Source organism: Leptonychotes weddellii, chromosome 11 (assembly GCF_054177405.1).
Source record: "Leptonychotes weddellii isolate Sample4059 chromosome 11, ASM5417740v2, whole genome shotgun sequence".
NCBI lineage: Eukaryota > Metazoa > Chordata > Mammalia > Carnivora > Phocidae > Leptonychotes > Leptonychotes weddellii.
This window is the reverse complement of record NC_138379.1, coordinates 38,338,601-38,356,563: the sequence shown is the minus strand read 5'-3', so window position 1 is coordinate 38,356,563 and position 17,963 is coordinate 38,338,601. Positions and strand designations below refer to the sequence as shown.

At 42.5% G+C, this 17,963-nt stretch overlaps 1 protein-coding gene across 1 annotated transcript in view; it reads left to right on the top strand.

The window, feature by feature from the left end:
* The window catches only part of SPON1 (spondin 1), a 231,363-nt gene that overhangs the window by 43,798 nt on the left and 169,602 nt on the right, over positions 1–17,963 (top strand). Inside the window, exon 3 of the mRNA XM_081798549.1 lies at positions 7,893–8,026. Within this exon, the coding sequence (XP_081654675.1) occupies positions 7,893–8,026 (134 nt within the window). The remainder of the gene's footprint in view (positions 1–7,892; positions 8,027–17,963) is intronic.

Sequence of the window (17,963 nt, the reverse complement as noted above, 5' to 3'; positions counted from 1 at the left end):
GCCCTAGACTGAGTTCTTCAGCTTGCAACTATTATGTATCAGGCTGTGTGCTACGTACTGGGGAAGCAATGAGAAAAAAAACTAAGAGACATGGTGCCTGCTCTCATGTAGCTTACAGATTATTAGAGAAGTAGACATTAATCAAGGAATCAAACAAAGTATGTAAAATTAAAAAATAAAGTGCCTGAAAGGAGAGAGATGGATCATATGAGAACATATAAGGGAGGAAATTGCCATAGTGAAAGAAAACAGGGAAGGCTTTTCAATGAAAAAGATGAGTGAGCTGAGATGAAGTAAAGGAAAGAGGGGAAGGAGGAGAGGAGAGAGGGAGAGAAGGTAGGAGGGGGGAAGATGGAGGAAGGGAAAAGATGGGAGGGAAAAATGAAATAGGAATTGTCAGTCTTTGGCAAGAGAAAACACAAGTCCAAAGTAGCCAAGTGCAGAAAACAAGGAGGGAGATGGCACAGTATGAGGCTAGAAAGGTAGGAAGGCAGAGATTCAACTCTGTTAAGGATTTCAGTCTTGATTCTAGAAGCAGTGAAAATCTGTAAATTGTTCTAAGGAGGGAGATACTAGAATTAAATTTGTGTTTTTAAAAGATCACTTTGGCTTGCCATATAGAGAATTAGAGAAAGGCAAGAGAGAATGTACAAAGGTTAGTTAGAATAACTTTATTTTAGTTCAGATTTAAAATGATGTAGCGGGCGCCTGGGTGGCTCAGATGGTTAAGCGTCTGCCTTCGGCTCAGGTCGTGATCCCAGGGTCCTGGGATCGAGTCCTGCATCGGGCTCCCTGCTCCTTGGGGAGCCTGCTTCTCCCTCTGCCTCTCTCTCTCTCTCTCTTTCTGTCTCTCATGAATAAATAAATAAAATCTTAAAAAAATAAAAATAAAAATGATGTAGCTTAGTCTGGGTAGTAGTAGGGATGGTAGTAGGAATTCAAGAGATATTTGGAAGGTAAAATGGACAGCATTTGGATATGAAGGGGAGAAGGAGGGAAGAGCCAAGGAGGACATCCAGTGTTTCTGATTTATACAACTGAAGTAAGGCCAGGCTAGAGGGAAGATAGTTAAGTCAGTTGCTGATGGGGTAGATTTGAGGTGGTTTTGATCCAAGAGGAAATGCAAATAGAACATAGAAGTTCAGAGATGCATGTCAGAGGAGTGACCAAGACTGAAAATACAAACTTGTGAATCATCCACACACATAGGTAGTAATTAAAGCCATGAGTTGAATGAGATCACCTGCAGAGACAGAATAAAATCAGAACTGGAGAGGGTTTAGGGCTAGCCTTGAGCAATTACAGATTCAAAGGCCAGTAGAGGATGAGCAGCCAAAGAAAATGGAGAAAGAGTAGATAAGAAAGTGGAGGCAAGGAGGAGGGCAGGAAGGAGCTATGGCACTAAAGCCAAGCAGGGAGAGAGTGCTTTAAGAAGAAAGACTACAGAGAATTTACTGGATTAAGCATTGTAGAAGGCACTGATGGTCTTAGCTAGAGCTGTCTGGGTACCATGATGTTCCCAAAACTCCTGGAATTGAGCTGAGAATGAGTGGGACGTGAAGTGAAGACAGTAAGCATAGCCAACTCCTTCAAGTAATTTGATTGCAATGGAGAGGAGAGAGAGAACACCGTAACTGGGGAGGGATGAAGGGATAACTCAGAGTCACTTAATTTTTAAATGGGAGAGACTCAAATATGCTTAACAGGCTAACCGGAATGAGTCCACTGGGGCAAAAGTTGAATCTGGAGGGGAGAAAATTCATTCTTAGAGTCAGGAAGAAGTGATGGGAGCAAAGAAGAAATGTAAGAAAAGTAAGGTTCCTCTGTTATAACAGCAAGAAGGAGGACAGGGTGGATGCAAATGAGAAAATGAAGGATTCTACATCTGATGACTTCTGATTTTTTCTGTAAAGACACAAGGTAAAACAATAAGTAAAGAGGAGAGATAAAAGTTGGAGGTTTGGGGAGAGTCGAGAAGATTTGAAATCATCATTGTCAAGAATGGGAAAGTAAAATAACAAATGGGAAGTATTTGACCAGAGTCTAACCTGCTAAGGTTTTATCAGATACACACAGCCAGGTAGCAGGGCAGACTCAAGGCTAGAAGTCAGTTAATATAGAAGACAACTGGCCTTATCATGGGGTGAACAGTTTATCTAAGGTTGGGATTTCATCACATCAGGAAGATAAAATGACAGAGAAGTAAGGGAGTTTTTAGAGTTTGTATACTATATATGTAAAAATAAAGACCTACAAATAGATAACACCATGTTGATAAAGAAGAGTAAGGAAAGGGGACTTGGCCTTCTAGATGTTAAAATATAGTACCATGGGTAGGGGGTGGGCAGGAGACTAAAACAGAAAGCCCAGAAACAATATGAGTGTTTGGGGACCTGGTACATGATTAGGTTGAATATATGCCCCATTTATTGGGAAAGTCTCAGTTTTGCCTGTTATCCCAGAACAATGATTAATAACAGCCTTTTCATCCTTGTTTGGTCAATAACTTATGTTGTCATTCTATATATGACAGAGGTGGCATCACAAAAAGTGGGGCAAAGATGAATTAAGTAGCATAAAAGTAACTCACAGTGTGGACTTCTGATGTCCCATCCCACATGTAAGAAGTGGCAGTCAACACTGCATCCTAATAGCAAGTAAAAAGCTAAGCAAACTGAAAAATCAACAGCCCTTAGATCCATCAGAGAAGTTAGTTCACAGGGCAAACCACTGCCCCCAATACTGGGGAGACAGGACGATACAGAGGATCACAACTTACCAGAGCAGAAATCTCCCCATGCCAGCATAGGAAAACCTAAACTATAATTGCTAGATTGTTAGAGGCTCAGTGTGAACAATTCTGAGAGATAAAAACTCCAGAGGCACCCAATCATTGGGGTGGGGATGAGGGACAAAATTTTTGAATTTTACTTCCAGGAACTCAAATTCTGTTTGAATTTTATGTTTTCACCTCACATATTTTGATACTCTCTTGTTAGGTGCATACACACTAAGGATTAGTATGTCTTCTTAGAATACTGACCCCTTTATCATTTTGTAATGCTCCTCTTATGCTTGATAACATTCCTTGCTCTGATGTCTGCTTTGTCTGATATTAATATAGCTACTCTTGATTTCTTACATTAGTGTTATCACTGTGTATCTTTCTCTATCATTCTGCTTTTAATTACATGTGTCTTTATATTTAAAGTGGGTTTCTTGTGGACAACATATCGAGGTCTTGATTTTGATTCACTCTGACAATCTTTTAGTTGGTATATTTAGACTATTGATATTTAAGGTGATTATTGATATAGCTGGATTAATATTTGCCATACTTGTTTTCTGTTTACCTTTTTGTTTGTTTTTATTTTTGTCTTTCACACTTCTGTCATTTTTGTCTTTGACCATTTTTATATGATTCTATTTTCTCTCTTTTCTTAGCAAATCAATTATATTTCCTTTTTTTATTTGCTTTTTTAGTGGTTGTCCCAGAGTTCACAGCACTGGAGAACACTTCCCCTCCCCAACACCTTACCACCACATTACTAAACGCCTATTTACTTCAATTCTTTTTACCCAGAACGACATATCCACCTTTCAACAAAAAATTAAAAGGCCTACTAAAAGGCAAAAAAACCACAATTTGGAAAGACAGAGAAAGCATAAGAAGCAGACATGGCAGAGATGTTGGAATTATAAGACTGGGATATACCACATTCTGGACCATAAAATACACCTTAACGAATTTAAAAGAACAGAAATCATACAATGTCTGCTCTCAGACCACAATGAAAGTAAACTAGAAATCAATAACAGAAAGATAGCTGGAAAATCCCCATAAACAACACATTTCTAACCAACACATGGATCAAGGAAGAAATTTCAAAAGAACTTTAAAAATATTTTAAATGAAATGAAAATGGAAATACAACTTATCAAAATTTGTGGAATGCAGCAAAAGCAATGCTTAAGGGACATTTGTAGCACTGAATGTATATATTAGAAAAGAAAAAGATATAAGAGCAATAATCTCAGCTTCCTCCCTAGAAAAAGAAAAGAAAATTACATCCAAAGTAAGCAGAGGAAAAGAAGTAATGAAAATGAGAGCAGAAATCAATGAAATTGAAAACAAGAAATCAATAGAGAAAACCAACAAAACCAAAAGATTGGCTCTTTGAAAAGATCAAAAAAAATGATAAGCCCCCAGCCAAGCTAACTAAAAAAAAAAAAAAAGACAAAAATCACTAATATCAGAAATGAAAGAAGGAGCATTATTATAGATCCAATGGACACTAAAGGAATAATAAAGAGCTATTGTGAACAACTCTGTGCCCACAAATTTGATAACCTACATGAAACAGACCCAATTCCTTGAGAGACACAATCTGTCAAAACTTAAACAAGAAGAAATAGACAATCTAAATAGGTCTATATCTATTAAAGAATTGAATCAATAATTAGTAATCTCCCCAAAACAGAAAGTACCAGACCCAGATGGGTTCACTGATGAATTCTACCAATTCATTTAATTTATTAATTTAATTCATTAAACATTTAATGAAGAAATTATACCAAAACTCTACTTTCTAACTCACTCTATGATGCCTGTGTCACCCTAACACCAAAACCAAAGACTTTGCAAAAAAAAGAAAACTCTAGACTTCTATTTCTCATGAATATAGATGCAAAATTCCTCAACACAATGTTAGCAAATCAAATCCAACAATGTACAGGAAGAATATATACCATAACCAAGTGGAATTTATCCCAGGTAATGCAAGGCTGGTTCAACATTTAAATATCAATTAACATAATCCATCACTTCAGCAGACTAAAGAAGAAAAATGTGATCATTATCAATAGATGTGGAAAAAGCATTTGACAAAACCCAACATCCACTCATGATAAAAACCCTCAGCAAACTAGGAATAGAGAGGAATATCTCAACTTGATAAAGCACATCTACAAACAAAACCTATTCCTAATAGCATAGTTACTGGTAAGAAACTTGAAGTTTTCTCAATAAGATCAAGAACAAGGCAAGCATATCCCCTCTCACCACTACTTTTCAACATTACACTGGAAATTCTAGATAATGCAATAAGACAAGAAAAGGAAATAAAATGTATACAGATTGGGAAGGAAGAATTAAAACTCTTTTCTCAGATGACATGATTGTCTACATAGGAAAGTCTGAAAGAATCAACAAAAAACCTCCTGGAACTAATAAGCAATTATAACAAAAGATTACTGGTTGTCAGGGATTGGAGGGAGGGAAGGATGAATAGGCAGAGCACCAAGGATTTTTAAGGCAGTGACACTATTCAGTACAATACTATGAAACCTCAGTGGTGAATGCATGTCATTATACATTTGTCAAAACCCATAGAATAAACAGCACCAGGAGTGAACCCTCATGTAAACTCTGGACTTTGGGTGATGATGATATGTTGATGTAGGTTCATCAGCTGTAACAAATGTACCAGTCTGGGGCTGGATGTTGATAATAGGGAAGGTTGTTCATGTGTGGGGACAGGGGGTCTATGGAAACCCTCTGCATTTTCTGCTCAATTTTGCTATAAACCTAAACTGCTCTTAAAAATTAAGTTTATTACTTTTTAAAGTAGCTCACAGTGTGGAGAAAATGGAGTTGGAGCCCTACTCCATTTTATTAAAAAATAAACTCTAAATGCATAGAAGACCTAAATGTGAAAGGTAAAATTATAAAGCTAATGGGGAAAAAAATACTGGAAAATATCTTAGTGGTCTGTTTTTTAAGGCAAGACCACAAAAGTGCAAGCCATAGGAGAGAAATTGACGAATTTGACTAGATGAAAATTATTTCTGTTGAATGAAGAATTCCAAAAGTAAGACGAACCTCTGGGTGAACCTCCCACTACATGGTTTATATTGCTGAGAAGCTCTCACGTGGGTTCGCAAGTAGAGCAGCATGAAGAGCTTCATTGCAGCAGTGTTTGTGGAGGTAAAGATCTGGAAGTCAGCTGACTGTGCCTCACAGGGAGAATGGATAAGTCAAATGTGGTCTATGCATGCAGTGGAATACTAGGCTGCAGTCAGAAGCAATGAATTACATTCACATATAGTAATTTTGACATACAGGTATCCCCACTTTTATGAAAGTTCATGTTATGCCACTTTGCTTTTATGGAAGACCTACACTAGTACCTGTTTTCACAACTGAAAGAAATCCAAAGAGGATTTTCACTTTTATGAAAAAGGCAAAAAGTGAAAATAGCACTCAGCATTTATTTTGCAGTGAGCTGTTTAAAGGCAGCGCACACCTGAGCAGCAAGAGAAATAATGCTATACTACACTCAGCATCTCAGCATTAAGCCCCACATAGCTTTGAACTGTGTCTGTGAACATCTGGGTTTTATCTTGATTTATTTTATGCATCTGTTTGCAAGATGTGTCCTAAGGTATCAGAGAAGCCTAAGAGAGGTTATTTTTGGGGTCTGGGAACACTCAAAAAATTTTCCATATGAATTCATGGTAACTGCTTCTTCAGTTTATACCATTCCAGCTTACAAAAGATTTCATAGGTATGCTCTACTTTCAGATAGTGGGGGAAACCTGTATCTTAAAAGCATAAGATTAAGTGAAAGAAACATTAAAACACAAAACAATTCTATGTAACTTCAAGTGAGTTACATATATATGTGTATATATATATGCATAATATATATATACATAATATATATATACACACATATTTTATATATACATTATGTATTATATAAACATATGTATGTTTATATATATACACACACACTCAGGAGGACGTGTATAAGTGGGAGTAGGATAAAGAATATAGATTAAATAAAATATAATAGAAGATTGCTTTTGCTTTGTCCGGGGATAAAAATATATGATGAACTAAGGAGTTTGAGTGACTTCATTTTTTTTTACCTGCCGTCTTAAAAGGAATATGAATTTTTAAAAGTAAAATAAATACAATATGGATATTATCTTATTAAATTGTATTTGAAGATTAAATGAGTAATTCAGATAAAGCACTTAGCTTAGTGCCTAGCACATACTAAACACTCAATAAATGTTATCCGTTATTGTTATTAGCACTACTCATGACACAGCTACTTCCAATCAATTGGAGTTGGCGCTTAAGACCTATTGGATTTAGATGATTTCCCCCAAGGGATCCTTCCAGGTCTAACAGTCTGTAATAGTACTAGAGGGATAAGCAAATTCTGGCAGCAGACCCAGAAGCAAACGGAGAAATGCTGAACCAGTCTTGGGGAATGGGAATGGCTACCAGTTTTTTTGCAATGTCCAAGGAAACCTTGATGGTTAACTTGGGAGAACACCAACACAATGCACAAACTCAGGAGGTAGAGACTGCCGAGTAAACAATGCCATGAAGCTGGGATGGAGTTTATGTACTTTGGTGGACTTCCTCCAAAGGGGTGTTTTCTTTTAGCATTTCGATTTCAAGTTCTAAAACTGTAGCTGAATTACAGATTTTAGCTATTTAGAGAGTGTTGGCTTTGGATTATGCCCTCCCCCTCCTCTTCCTCCTCCTCCTCCTCCTCTTCCTCCTCCCCTGAAGTGGGACCCGGTTATGATAGTGAAATAAGCAAGATCATCACCTAGTGGCCTGTTCCTCAAAGTGCTGACACTAGATCCTGGTCCCAGAGAGCAGAGCACATGTGCCAAATCCTTGCCCTCATGTTAATTCAACAAGCATCGACTGGAACTCTATACCAGGCACTATTCTGGTGTCTGGGGATATAGAGCTGCTAACACACAACGACAGGTTTAAAAATAAAATTAAGGAAGTGTCAGCTCGGAAACTTAAGAAAGAGCCTTCCCAAAGTGACATTGCATTTTAATGTGTTTACTTTCCATAGATCATAGATGAAGAAGAAACACAGTTTATGAGTAACTGCCCCGTCGCGGTCACTGAAAGCACCCCACGGAGGAGGACACGGATCCAGGTGTTCTGGATAGCGCCACCAGCAGGAACAGGCTGTGTGATTCTCAAGTAAGTGAGTAAGGGGTCATTAGAACACTTCACTCTCCCTCCCTGCAGTCTGTCAAAGACTTCATGGTGGGGTTGCAGAAAGAAGAGTGGCTTTGTTGGGGCATCAGATGAGTGGCATCAGCCCTCTGCCCTTAGTTATCTCAACTCTGAAATGGGGTCAAGGGCCATCACTGATGAAACGCTATAAAAGGAACCATTCACCCAAATCTCTAATATGGAGATTGCAGTGATTCTCGAATTCAGTGATTCTCCTGGCCACGCTCTAGCTTCTAGAGGTATTGATACTAGCGCTGGCTAAGAAAAATTACAAATCAGGTAAGGATAATCTCTGACTTCCTCCATCTGGAATTTAACACCACTATCCTTGAATTGCGCTAGGCTGACCTGAGACCTAACTGTAACCTCTTTAGTCTCTGGCCCTCCTTTATGATCTTATTTTCTTCCCCTTATCCTCAAAACTGCCCTCATGTGCCACTTCCTATCTGGTCTCCTGATCCTCCCTTTGTTAAGTTACAATGCATGATAAGAGGTGCTAACTTGGGGGCACATGGGTGGCTCAGTTGGTTAAGTGTCTGACTCTTGGTTTCGGCTCACGTCATGATCTCGGGGACATGAGATCAAGTCCTGCATTGGGCTCAGCTCTCAGCACAGAGTCTGCTTGAGATTCTCTGCCTCTCCCTCTCCATCTGCCCCTCTGCCCACTTGTGTGCATACTCGTGTGCACGTGCTCTCTCTCTCAAATAAATAAAATATTTGTTTAAAAAAAGAGGTGTTAACCAGCTAATAGTTTTCCTGTGAAAATAGCATTATCTCAAACCTGTGTCTCCAAAATGGTATGCCGTGGGATGATGTTCAGAGAGATGTAAATAGGTGGGCAGGAAACCAATTTCTACAGTTAAGTAAGTTTGGAAAATGCTGTAGACTATATCCCCTTCTTACAGATTCACAACATATATTAGCAGATTCAAGGTTTTGCAAAGTCCTACTCAAATGAAATGTGTTTAACTTGGTTTCACCAGCATTTCCCAAACTTATTTGACTCCCTTTTTTTCTGAGACATATATTAACATTCACCAGTTTGGGAAATGCCGCCATACATAACCTATTTTAAATAGATTTAAAGACCGTGTAGAGGGATACTGGGAATTTTAGGATTTCAGACAGGCAAATTGTCATAGGTAGATGGACAAGGCTCCAGTCCCAGCATCCAAGAAGCCATTTTCCCATGAAAATTCCCAACCATCTTCCTCTTATTTGAGTCCTCTGGGGCCTTATTTATATATTTGGTTCATCTGTCTACACCTCTGGCAGGTGGACATTTCTACGGTCTTAGAACTGTGGTTAAATTCAGCCCACCTCTGAGGGGCTACTAAGGAGGCATTCCAACCAGGCAGTCCAGTCCCTGCAGCTTCTGGACTCAGCTGTGCCTGGCTTATGAAAAAAAAAAAAAAAAGCCCAATGAGGTCTCTGGAAGCCTCTGTCCATTGTCCAGCCCCAGCCCTGGCTTTGTCTAGCCTCCCTTTGCTGCCACCTATCCATATATCACTTGTTTCTTAGTTTGATGCAAGCTGAACGTGCTTACTCAGATTCCTTGAGAAGTTTGTCTCTTGGCATCAATCTGTATTGGTGGAAAAAAAAAAAAAGGAATTAGCAGTAGAACTTTTAAATATGAAACCTTATATATAAACCCCAGTATAGGGGCGCCTGGGTGGCTCAGTCGTTAAGCGTCTGCCTTCGGCTCAGGTCACGATCCCGGGGTCCTGGGATGGAGCCCCGCATCGGGCTCCCTGCTCGGTGGGAAGCCTGCTTCTCCCTCTCCCACTCCCCCTGCTTGTGTTCCTTCTCTCGCTGTCTCTCTCTCTGTCAAATAAATAAAATCTTTAAAAAAAATAAAAATAAAAATAAACCCCAGTATATAACATGTATCTAGTATCTAGCTGAAATGTGGGAGAAAGCCTGTGGAAATGAAGGCCACTGAAATGAGAACCAACGGGGGCTCCTTACAGAGGGCTGGCTACACAGCAATGGATTCAGCTGCCATCAGTAGCATTTGGCGAGGACTCCAAGACTGGCCGAGGGGTGGGAAATCTTTGTAGGGGAATAGAAGGGCAGACTGCGGGTATGTTCTGATTGGAGGGTAGGTTATTAGCACGGGGAAGCTGGAAGCGGGATAACTGAGAGTAGAGCATCTTATGTAACTGGTTTGGAGAGCAGAGTTGGCTTTCTCTTGTTGGTCCTGAGTTGGAAATAGGGGAGGCAATGGGGGCAAAAATTAGATGAGCTGGTAGTGAGTGACAAGTCCTAAATGTTCTGGCTGACACTGTAGGCGTTGTGGTTCCCAGGCTGGTTGCTGCTGAGTTTGGGGGTCAGAGTTCTATTGTTGTGGTCCTATGTGGCCTGCCTATTGTCCGCTGGTGTTTGCGGGGTCTCAGCCTGGAGACCAGGTTCCCGGCGTGGCTTTCTGGTACGCACACTCTTGCCCCTGGCTGTCTGGTCACTCCGCAGAGCCTGGGGCTCTGAAGAAGAAAGCTGGAAAACGTTAGATTTATGTGGTGAGTCGTCCTGCTCTGAAAATCCCGATCCTTCTGGCTCAGATCTCTGGTTTTCTTTGACTTACTGTTCTCACAAACCAGAAGTGTTTGATCTTCCTGGCAGAAGCCAGAAAGGCCTCTCTTGTTTACCCGTTAACAATGAGCATATGTGAACATATGTTTATCCATGAACAATGACCAAGTGTGGCTTGTTCGGTCCCTCGTTCTTTCAACAAATGTAACTGAGCTTCTATTTGCACAGGCATGCAGGATATATAGACAACTGACATATGTTCTTGGCCCTCAAGGTTCCACGGGCCAGATGGAGGAGAGAGAAAAGGTCAACTGATACTTTCTATGTACCAGTAATTCAGCAGGCACATCTAGCGGGTTTTATCAGATTTCATCTTCCTAACAAACTACTTCCATTTTACAGAGGAGATCCCAGGGAAATTAGGCGAGTTTCTTGAGTCACATATCCATTTAACTCCAAAGCCCCATGTTCTTCCTTTCTTTTGTTGGTTCTTTCTTTCTTTTTTTTTTTTTAAGAAGGTATCTGGAGGAACAAACCAAAGATATCTGGCACAGATGGGAAATCAATATCTACTTCTGTTTCTCAAAATGGCTATTGGTTGTCCCACATCCATTTATTGAAGAGTTTGTCCTTTCTCCAATTGCTTGAAACGCTACTTCATCAAATATAAAATCTTGACACAGGTCCAGTTCTGTTCTGCTGGTCTTTTTATCTATTCCTGCACAAAACCCACACCATCTTATAGCATAATTTTATTTTATGTTTTGGTAGCAAGTCATCGCCCATTAATCTTCTAGTTCAAAATGTTCACGGCCATTCAGGCAGATTCATATTTCCAAACGAATCATAGAACAAGTAAATTGTAGTTCAATAAAACTTATATTGGAATTTTGAGTGGGGTTGCATTGAATTAATAGTTTAGTGTGGGAAATGTCAGCATCCCTACAATATGTTTCCCCAGTCAGAAATATGGAATATCCCCTATTTATTTAGGTCTTTTATATCCTTCAGTAAAGTACTGTGATTTTTCTTCACTGAGATTGCACATTCTTGCGTGGCTTTTTCCTCATAGGTATTTTATAGTTTCAGTGCTTTTGTGAATGGGCTCCTTTTTTGTTCCTATTATACTTTCTAATCATTGATTGCTTGTGTTTAGGAAAACCATTGATTCTTGTACTCTGAGTTTGAATCTGGACACTGTTGAGTTCTCTTGATCTAATGGCTCCTTCGTTCATTCTTTGCAGAAATTATGAATAAGTATACCTTGTGTTTCCTTTTCATGTCTTAGTTTATTATCTGTCACCTCTAGTACACCCATTAAATGGTGGTGTTCATGCTTGTTCCTGATTTTAATGGGGATTCTATGATCTTTTACTCTTTACGTATAACATGAAGTACAGGTTTCAAACTGATGCTTTAATCAAGTTGAGAAGGACTCTCTCTTTTTTTTTTTTTTTTTTTTTAGAGAGGGAGGGAGAGAGAATGGGGTCAGGGAGAGGGAGACAGAAATTCTTAAGCAGGCTCCATGCCCAGCGTGGGAACCCTGAGATCATGACCTGAGCCAAAATAGAGAGTTGGACACTTAACTGACTGAGCCACCCAAGTAAGTGCCCCGAGAAGGACTCTTGATCTGGCTGAGAAAGTTTCCTTCTTTTCACATAGAAGGCAGCATTTGGGGAACTGGCCAACCAGTATTCTCTGTATACCTGCCATGTGCCCAGAGCATGGGAAAGGCTCAGGGTATAAACAACGATCCTGACTTCCAAGGTATTTTCAGTCTGGTTGTGGTATAAATAAAAATATGCATGCAAAGGTTAGCAAGCCCAAGGCAAGCATGAACTGGGGACAAATTAAATGTGGTTAATCAGAAAGGAGATGAGTGAGGAATGGAATAATGGGAGCACCAGAGTGTCTTGGAAAGTTAGTGTATATCTTGAAGGCTGTAGTAGGGTTTGGATAAATGGACAGAAGGATGAGGTTATTCCAGGTGAGGGGGGTGGACCTAGTGAAACTGAGGTGAGAATAAGAATGGCAGCCCTGGGAGACAGACACTGTGAGATTAGAAGGTCTTTGGGGGCCAAAATCCATTGCTAAGTCATGGAGGTCTTCTAGTGTCAAGATGAAGAGATTGAATTTGAGTCAAGAGGAACGAGGGAGCCATTAGTGGTTATTAAATAGTGGACTGACATGCTGGGAGGAAAGTTCACTAAAAAGTTAGTAAGGACACTTAAATCTGGCAGCAAAGCTCAGGACAGATGAAAGGAGAGATGCCGACTTTCTTGCAGAACCCTCGCTTGCAAAAAGGAGCATTTGTGTTGCAGCGTTTGGTTAATATTCCTGGTAGGATAAGCTGCAGAGTCTGCTAAATTTCTGTAGATAACAGCTCTGAAGCCTGCTTGGTTAGTTGTGTTCCTTAGTCCAGGAGGGCAGGAAGGGAAGCACATAGCAGTTACGCCTTTGCTTTTGGGGCAAACCGGACACCATTTCCATTTTCCATTCAGATGCAAAGATTTGAACATTTCTAAATTACAGGCTTTCCAGGCAGACCTCCTTCTAGCCTTCTCCCTTCACATGAATGACCCAGCACTTAACGTTGCCCCGGCATGCCACATTGCTGCCAGAATGCTGTAAACGTGATAGCAAGGTAGCAACTGAGGGAAAGAGCCCCTGTGAATAGAATGCTTGTGTACAGACCCCACCAGAGGGAAATCTCGTCTCCTTAAATCTGACAGCTTTTGTCCCCTGAAGTGACCCTCTCCTTTCATACATTTATTAGCTTTATGACCTACGTTTATTACTAGGTTTCTGACACCCATTCGTAACTTTCCGGGAGGGTCTGAGATGTGGGTCCTCCTGCTCCTGAGGAGATAGTCACTGGTGAACCATTTGGGGAATTCCACCTCATGAAACAGGGGTTGGATACAGGGTCCCGGGAGTACTAATAGCCAAGAGCCACGCCCTGTTCTAGGGGCATTACAAATACTTAGGTAATCCTCGCAGCCACTCTCTGAAGCTGATACGATAGAGGGCACTGAGGCACAGGAGAGAGTAAGTAACTTGCCCAAGGTCGCCAGGTACATGACAGAGCTGCGATGTAAACAGAAGGTCGGGGCTCCAGAGTCTGCGATCTGTACTCTACCATCGCAGATAGGTGCTCCTGGGTCAGGTTCAACTCTGACTTCACTCTCTCCCCCCAACACCATTAGCTGCCAGATCTGTCTCTTCTGTCTCCCACTTGCTTCGTATTCATGGCCTCATCCACAGACACTTCTTGCCCCAGTATTACGAGAACCACCTCATTGCTCACGCCGGTTCCTTGCCCTCTGCTCCTGCCTCTGGGGTAAGACTTGCTGTGCTCATGCGCAGCTGAGTCACACCACTTACCTACCAAAGCTGAATGGTGCTCTCCGTCACCTTCAAGATAAAGTCCAGAATTTTAATCAGAGCATTTAAGTCTCCCCATGTCCTTTACCAGAGTCCCTGATCAGCCTCTTCTTGCCCTGAATCCCTCCATGAACCCTGCGCTCCAGCCATTTCTGTGTGCCCATTCTCTTGGTAACATTTATTGAGAGCCTCCTGGGTGTAGGCACTGAGGACTCAGAGGCTGTCTGAGGATGTCACATACGAAACAGATCAGGTTCACCGTCTTTCATCGGCAATTTGGAAATCCAAGAAACTCTAAAGTCCAAAAGATTTTTTTTTTTTAAACTCATTGAGGGCCCGAACCTGCCCGGAACTGACTTGAAGTTGTTCATGGTCTTTTAGTGTAAATATTCATGTGCTGGATGCTGCCCCAGACCCTGATAGGAAATGGTACAAAATATATGGAGTTTGCATGGTATTGTCTTTCTGAAATCCAAAAATATTCTGAATTCTGAAACGCACCTGGCCCCGGGGGTATCAGATAAGGGAGATTTGCCCTGTTGATACAATCCCTGGTGGGAAGTTTGGCAATGACAAGTATCACTCCAAGAGTACAAAGGATGTGGCCCCATGGCAGGATTGGATTGTACATAAATGTTAAAAAGAAGCAACTCATTTCTTGCCCAGTTTCATCACCTATCCCCAGCTACAGCTGCTACAAGATCGGAGAACTTATTCAGTGTCACCCATTGCCAAAAAATACAGTTAGCATGGTGTCCAAGGCCCTTCCTGACGTGTTTTAGTCACCTCGACAGCCTCATTTCTAGATGCTGAGACTGAGCCTCATGGAGGGGATCAATTTTATTCCTCTTGGTGGCCTTGGTGCAGGGATTGGCAAATCACAGCATGTCGGCCAAATCCAGCCCACTGCTTGTTTTCGTGAATAAAGATTTATTAGAATACAGCCACATTCATTCATTTAGGTATTGTTTAGGGCTGCTTTCATGCTATAGCAACAGAATTGAGACGTTGCAACAGTAAAATATTTTTTCTCTGGCACTTTCTAGAAAATGCTCTAATGCATACCCCAGTGCTAACAACTTAGTCACTGCTGATTCCTGTCCCAGGCCCTCTGAAAAGCCCAGCTGAGACAAAGGCTTGTATTCAGGTGGTTTATTTGGGAAGTGATCCCAAGGAGCAGGGGACGGGGGTGGTAGGCAGGGCATGATTCAGTCAAGTGTTATTAACTTGGCCATCACTGTAGGCAACTGGTGCTTGATCCCACCAGGACCTTTTGAGAGGCCTTATGACACATGTCTCAGAACAGTGTGCCCAGGGATAGAGGGGGAGGCCATTATCCATTGGCTTCCAGCCTCCAGTGATCAAGGTTGGACCCACAACGTGAACTCCCCACGCACTTCTGGGTTGTACACAGGTGAGCGGTCACCAGATTCTGAACCCAGACTGTAGCATCAGCGAAGCTCAGGGACAGGAAGCAAGAGCGCCCCATGCGGACGAAGTGTGCGTCATGCAATTGCAGTAGGGCAGAGCTGGTCCCTGCTGTCCCAGTGATTGGGGTCAGAGCTGGGATGGGAGGATGTGAGGAGGCCGGCGTACAGAGGTGCCCGATGCATCAATAGCGTGCCTGACAACATGGGCAGCTTATATTCCTCACCAAGCACTGGGCTAGGTGCGCCGCATGCCTTATCTCACTTAATTCCCGTAAAAGCCTCTAGGGTCTTCTCTGTTTTCTCTGTAGGATTTTCCCATTTTGTCAATGAGAAAACCAAGGTTTAGAGAGTTCATATTCAGGGTAATAAAGCAGCTAGGTGATAAAGCTGGGACTTAAACCCACTTCCACCTGACGCCAAAGCCTTTGTTGTTAACGAAACACCACTGAACTACCCTGACTGAGCTTGACCAACCCCCACCTGCCCACCGCCTTCCGCCTCCGTTGATCTCTGAGGTCGGTGAGCTCAGAGCCCCTCCTGTAAACCAGGAGGTAGGAGACTGTCTGTTGGGGGCGTGGAGGTGGGGGGAGAATGTTGTTTCCTAAGGGAGGAAACTAACTGCCATTTGGAAAGTGAAAACAAACCCTGCACCTGGCAAGAGAAAGGCTTATTCCTGGGAAGAGAGGCTGGGTATTAAGGAGGAATTAGGGAACACTCATAATACTTTGTAACTTCATAGAGCTCACCGACCCTTTTTATCTTAGAAGGAAGTAACAGAGGAGGCCCACATGAGATGACTGTGTATGATTTGGAGGAAGCTGGCAGCGTTAGGAGGATCTGGGGTGCAGCTTCCCCCACAATTTTTCTGGCATGAGGTATTGAGAAGAACCACCACGTCCTTGTTGTAAGTCAGGGGGGCTCTTGACATCAGCAGGACCGACCAAGGGAGGAAACCGGGAGTGGCCAGAAAGGAGCTGGGGACCCCTGAGCCTGTTGAAGTGGCTGGTTCTGGGACAGCACTCAGAAAGATGGAGGCGATGGCTAAAAGGGCAACATGTGCTCGGTTTAGGAAGATTTCGATGCCTGAAGACCTATCATCTAACGGGTAGAATCCAGATGCCAGGAGTTCCTGCGAGGCCAGCAGTGACACGGTTGCAGGAGAGCGGTCCAATGGCAGCAGTGTGATTCAGCAGCTGGAGTCCCAGGGGCAGGACCCAGCCCCCCCCCTCGGGGGGGGGGGGGACTGGCAAGCGTTAAACAGGAAGTGCGTTGAACAGAGCTCCAGGCGCGGCAGCAGACCGTCGCGCAGGTGGAACCCTGAAGCCCGGCTCCCCCGACCGCGCCAACGTTGCGAGGGGCCGGGGGCGAGAGTACGCGGCCCGTCCCCATTGTGCACCAGGGCCCCGCGCCCCACAGCAAGATGGCTTCCAGTCCTCCCCCACTGATGGAGCAGGAGCTGCTAGTACCTTCCCTGCCCCGGTCAGGGTGGGATAAACGCATGAGATTTTGACCCTGTGGACATTTTTTAAAAGTTAAGATTCAGTTCACATAACGTGAAATTAACCATTTTAAAGGCATCAGTTCCGTGGCATTTAGTACATTCGCAGTGTTGTGCAACTGCCCCCTCCGTCTCGTTCCAGAACATTGCCATCGCTCCAGGAGTAAAACCCCTCCCCCGGTAAGCAGTCTCTCCCCATTCTCCTGCCTACAACCCATGGCAACCATCAATCTGCATTCTGTCTCTATGGATTTACGGATCGATCTTTCAGATAAATGGAATCGTACAATAGGTGGCCTTTTGCATCTGGCTTTTTTCACGGAGCATAGTGTTTTTGAGGTTGATCCATGTTATAACAAAGTATTGGTACTCATTCCTTTATATATCTGAGTAATGTTCCATTATCTGTATATTCCACAATTTGTTTACCACCCCTCCCCCCGTGGGCATTTTGACATGGAATAATCAAAGTATCAAACTAGAAACGTTTGGGCAACAGTGAAAAAGTACCCAATGGTGTCACACCTACATATATTTAGTCTCTCTATTTTTTTAAACTGGGCAATACACACAAGAGGTGTGTTGTTCCACTCCTGAGCCACACCCCATCCCTGAGAAGGACAGTGATGACTCGGGGACAAGGGTAGAAAAGGACAAAGAATTGGTTCCACGTCTACTTTGTCTTTCAGGGTCATGAAGTAAGTGTGAAACAAGTTAGCATCTTCTACCCTGTCACCAAAATGGCTTGATTAGATCCTTTGCACCCAGTATGGGACTGCAGTAGAACCAAGTCATATAAACTTGGGCATTCGTTACGGCCGCTGGAAGGGGCAAGGGCAGAAGCCCTCCTGAGAAGCGGATGATGCTGACGACAAGCCAAGGGTCCTCGGTGCCGTAGAAGATGTTCCTCTGCAGAGGCCCACAGCTCCATCACCACTCATTTTCAACTACTAATCAGAGACTTGTCCCTGAATTGTGAGCCTCCCTGCAAGCCTGCTTGCCACAGACAACACTCAACATAACGCCAATGAAGAAATGAAATGACATAAAAGGAAAGAAC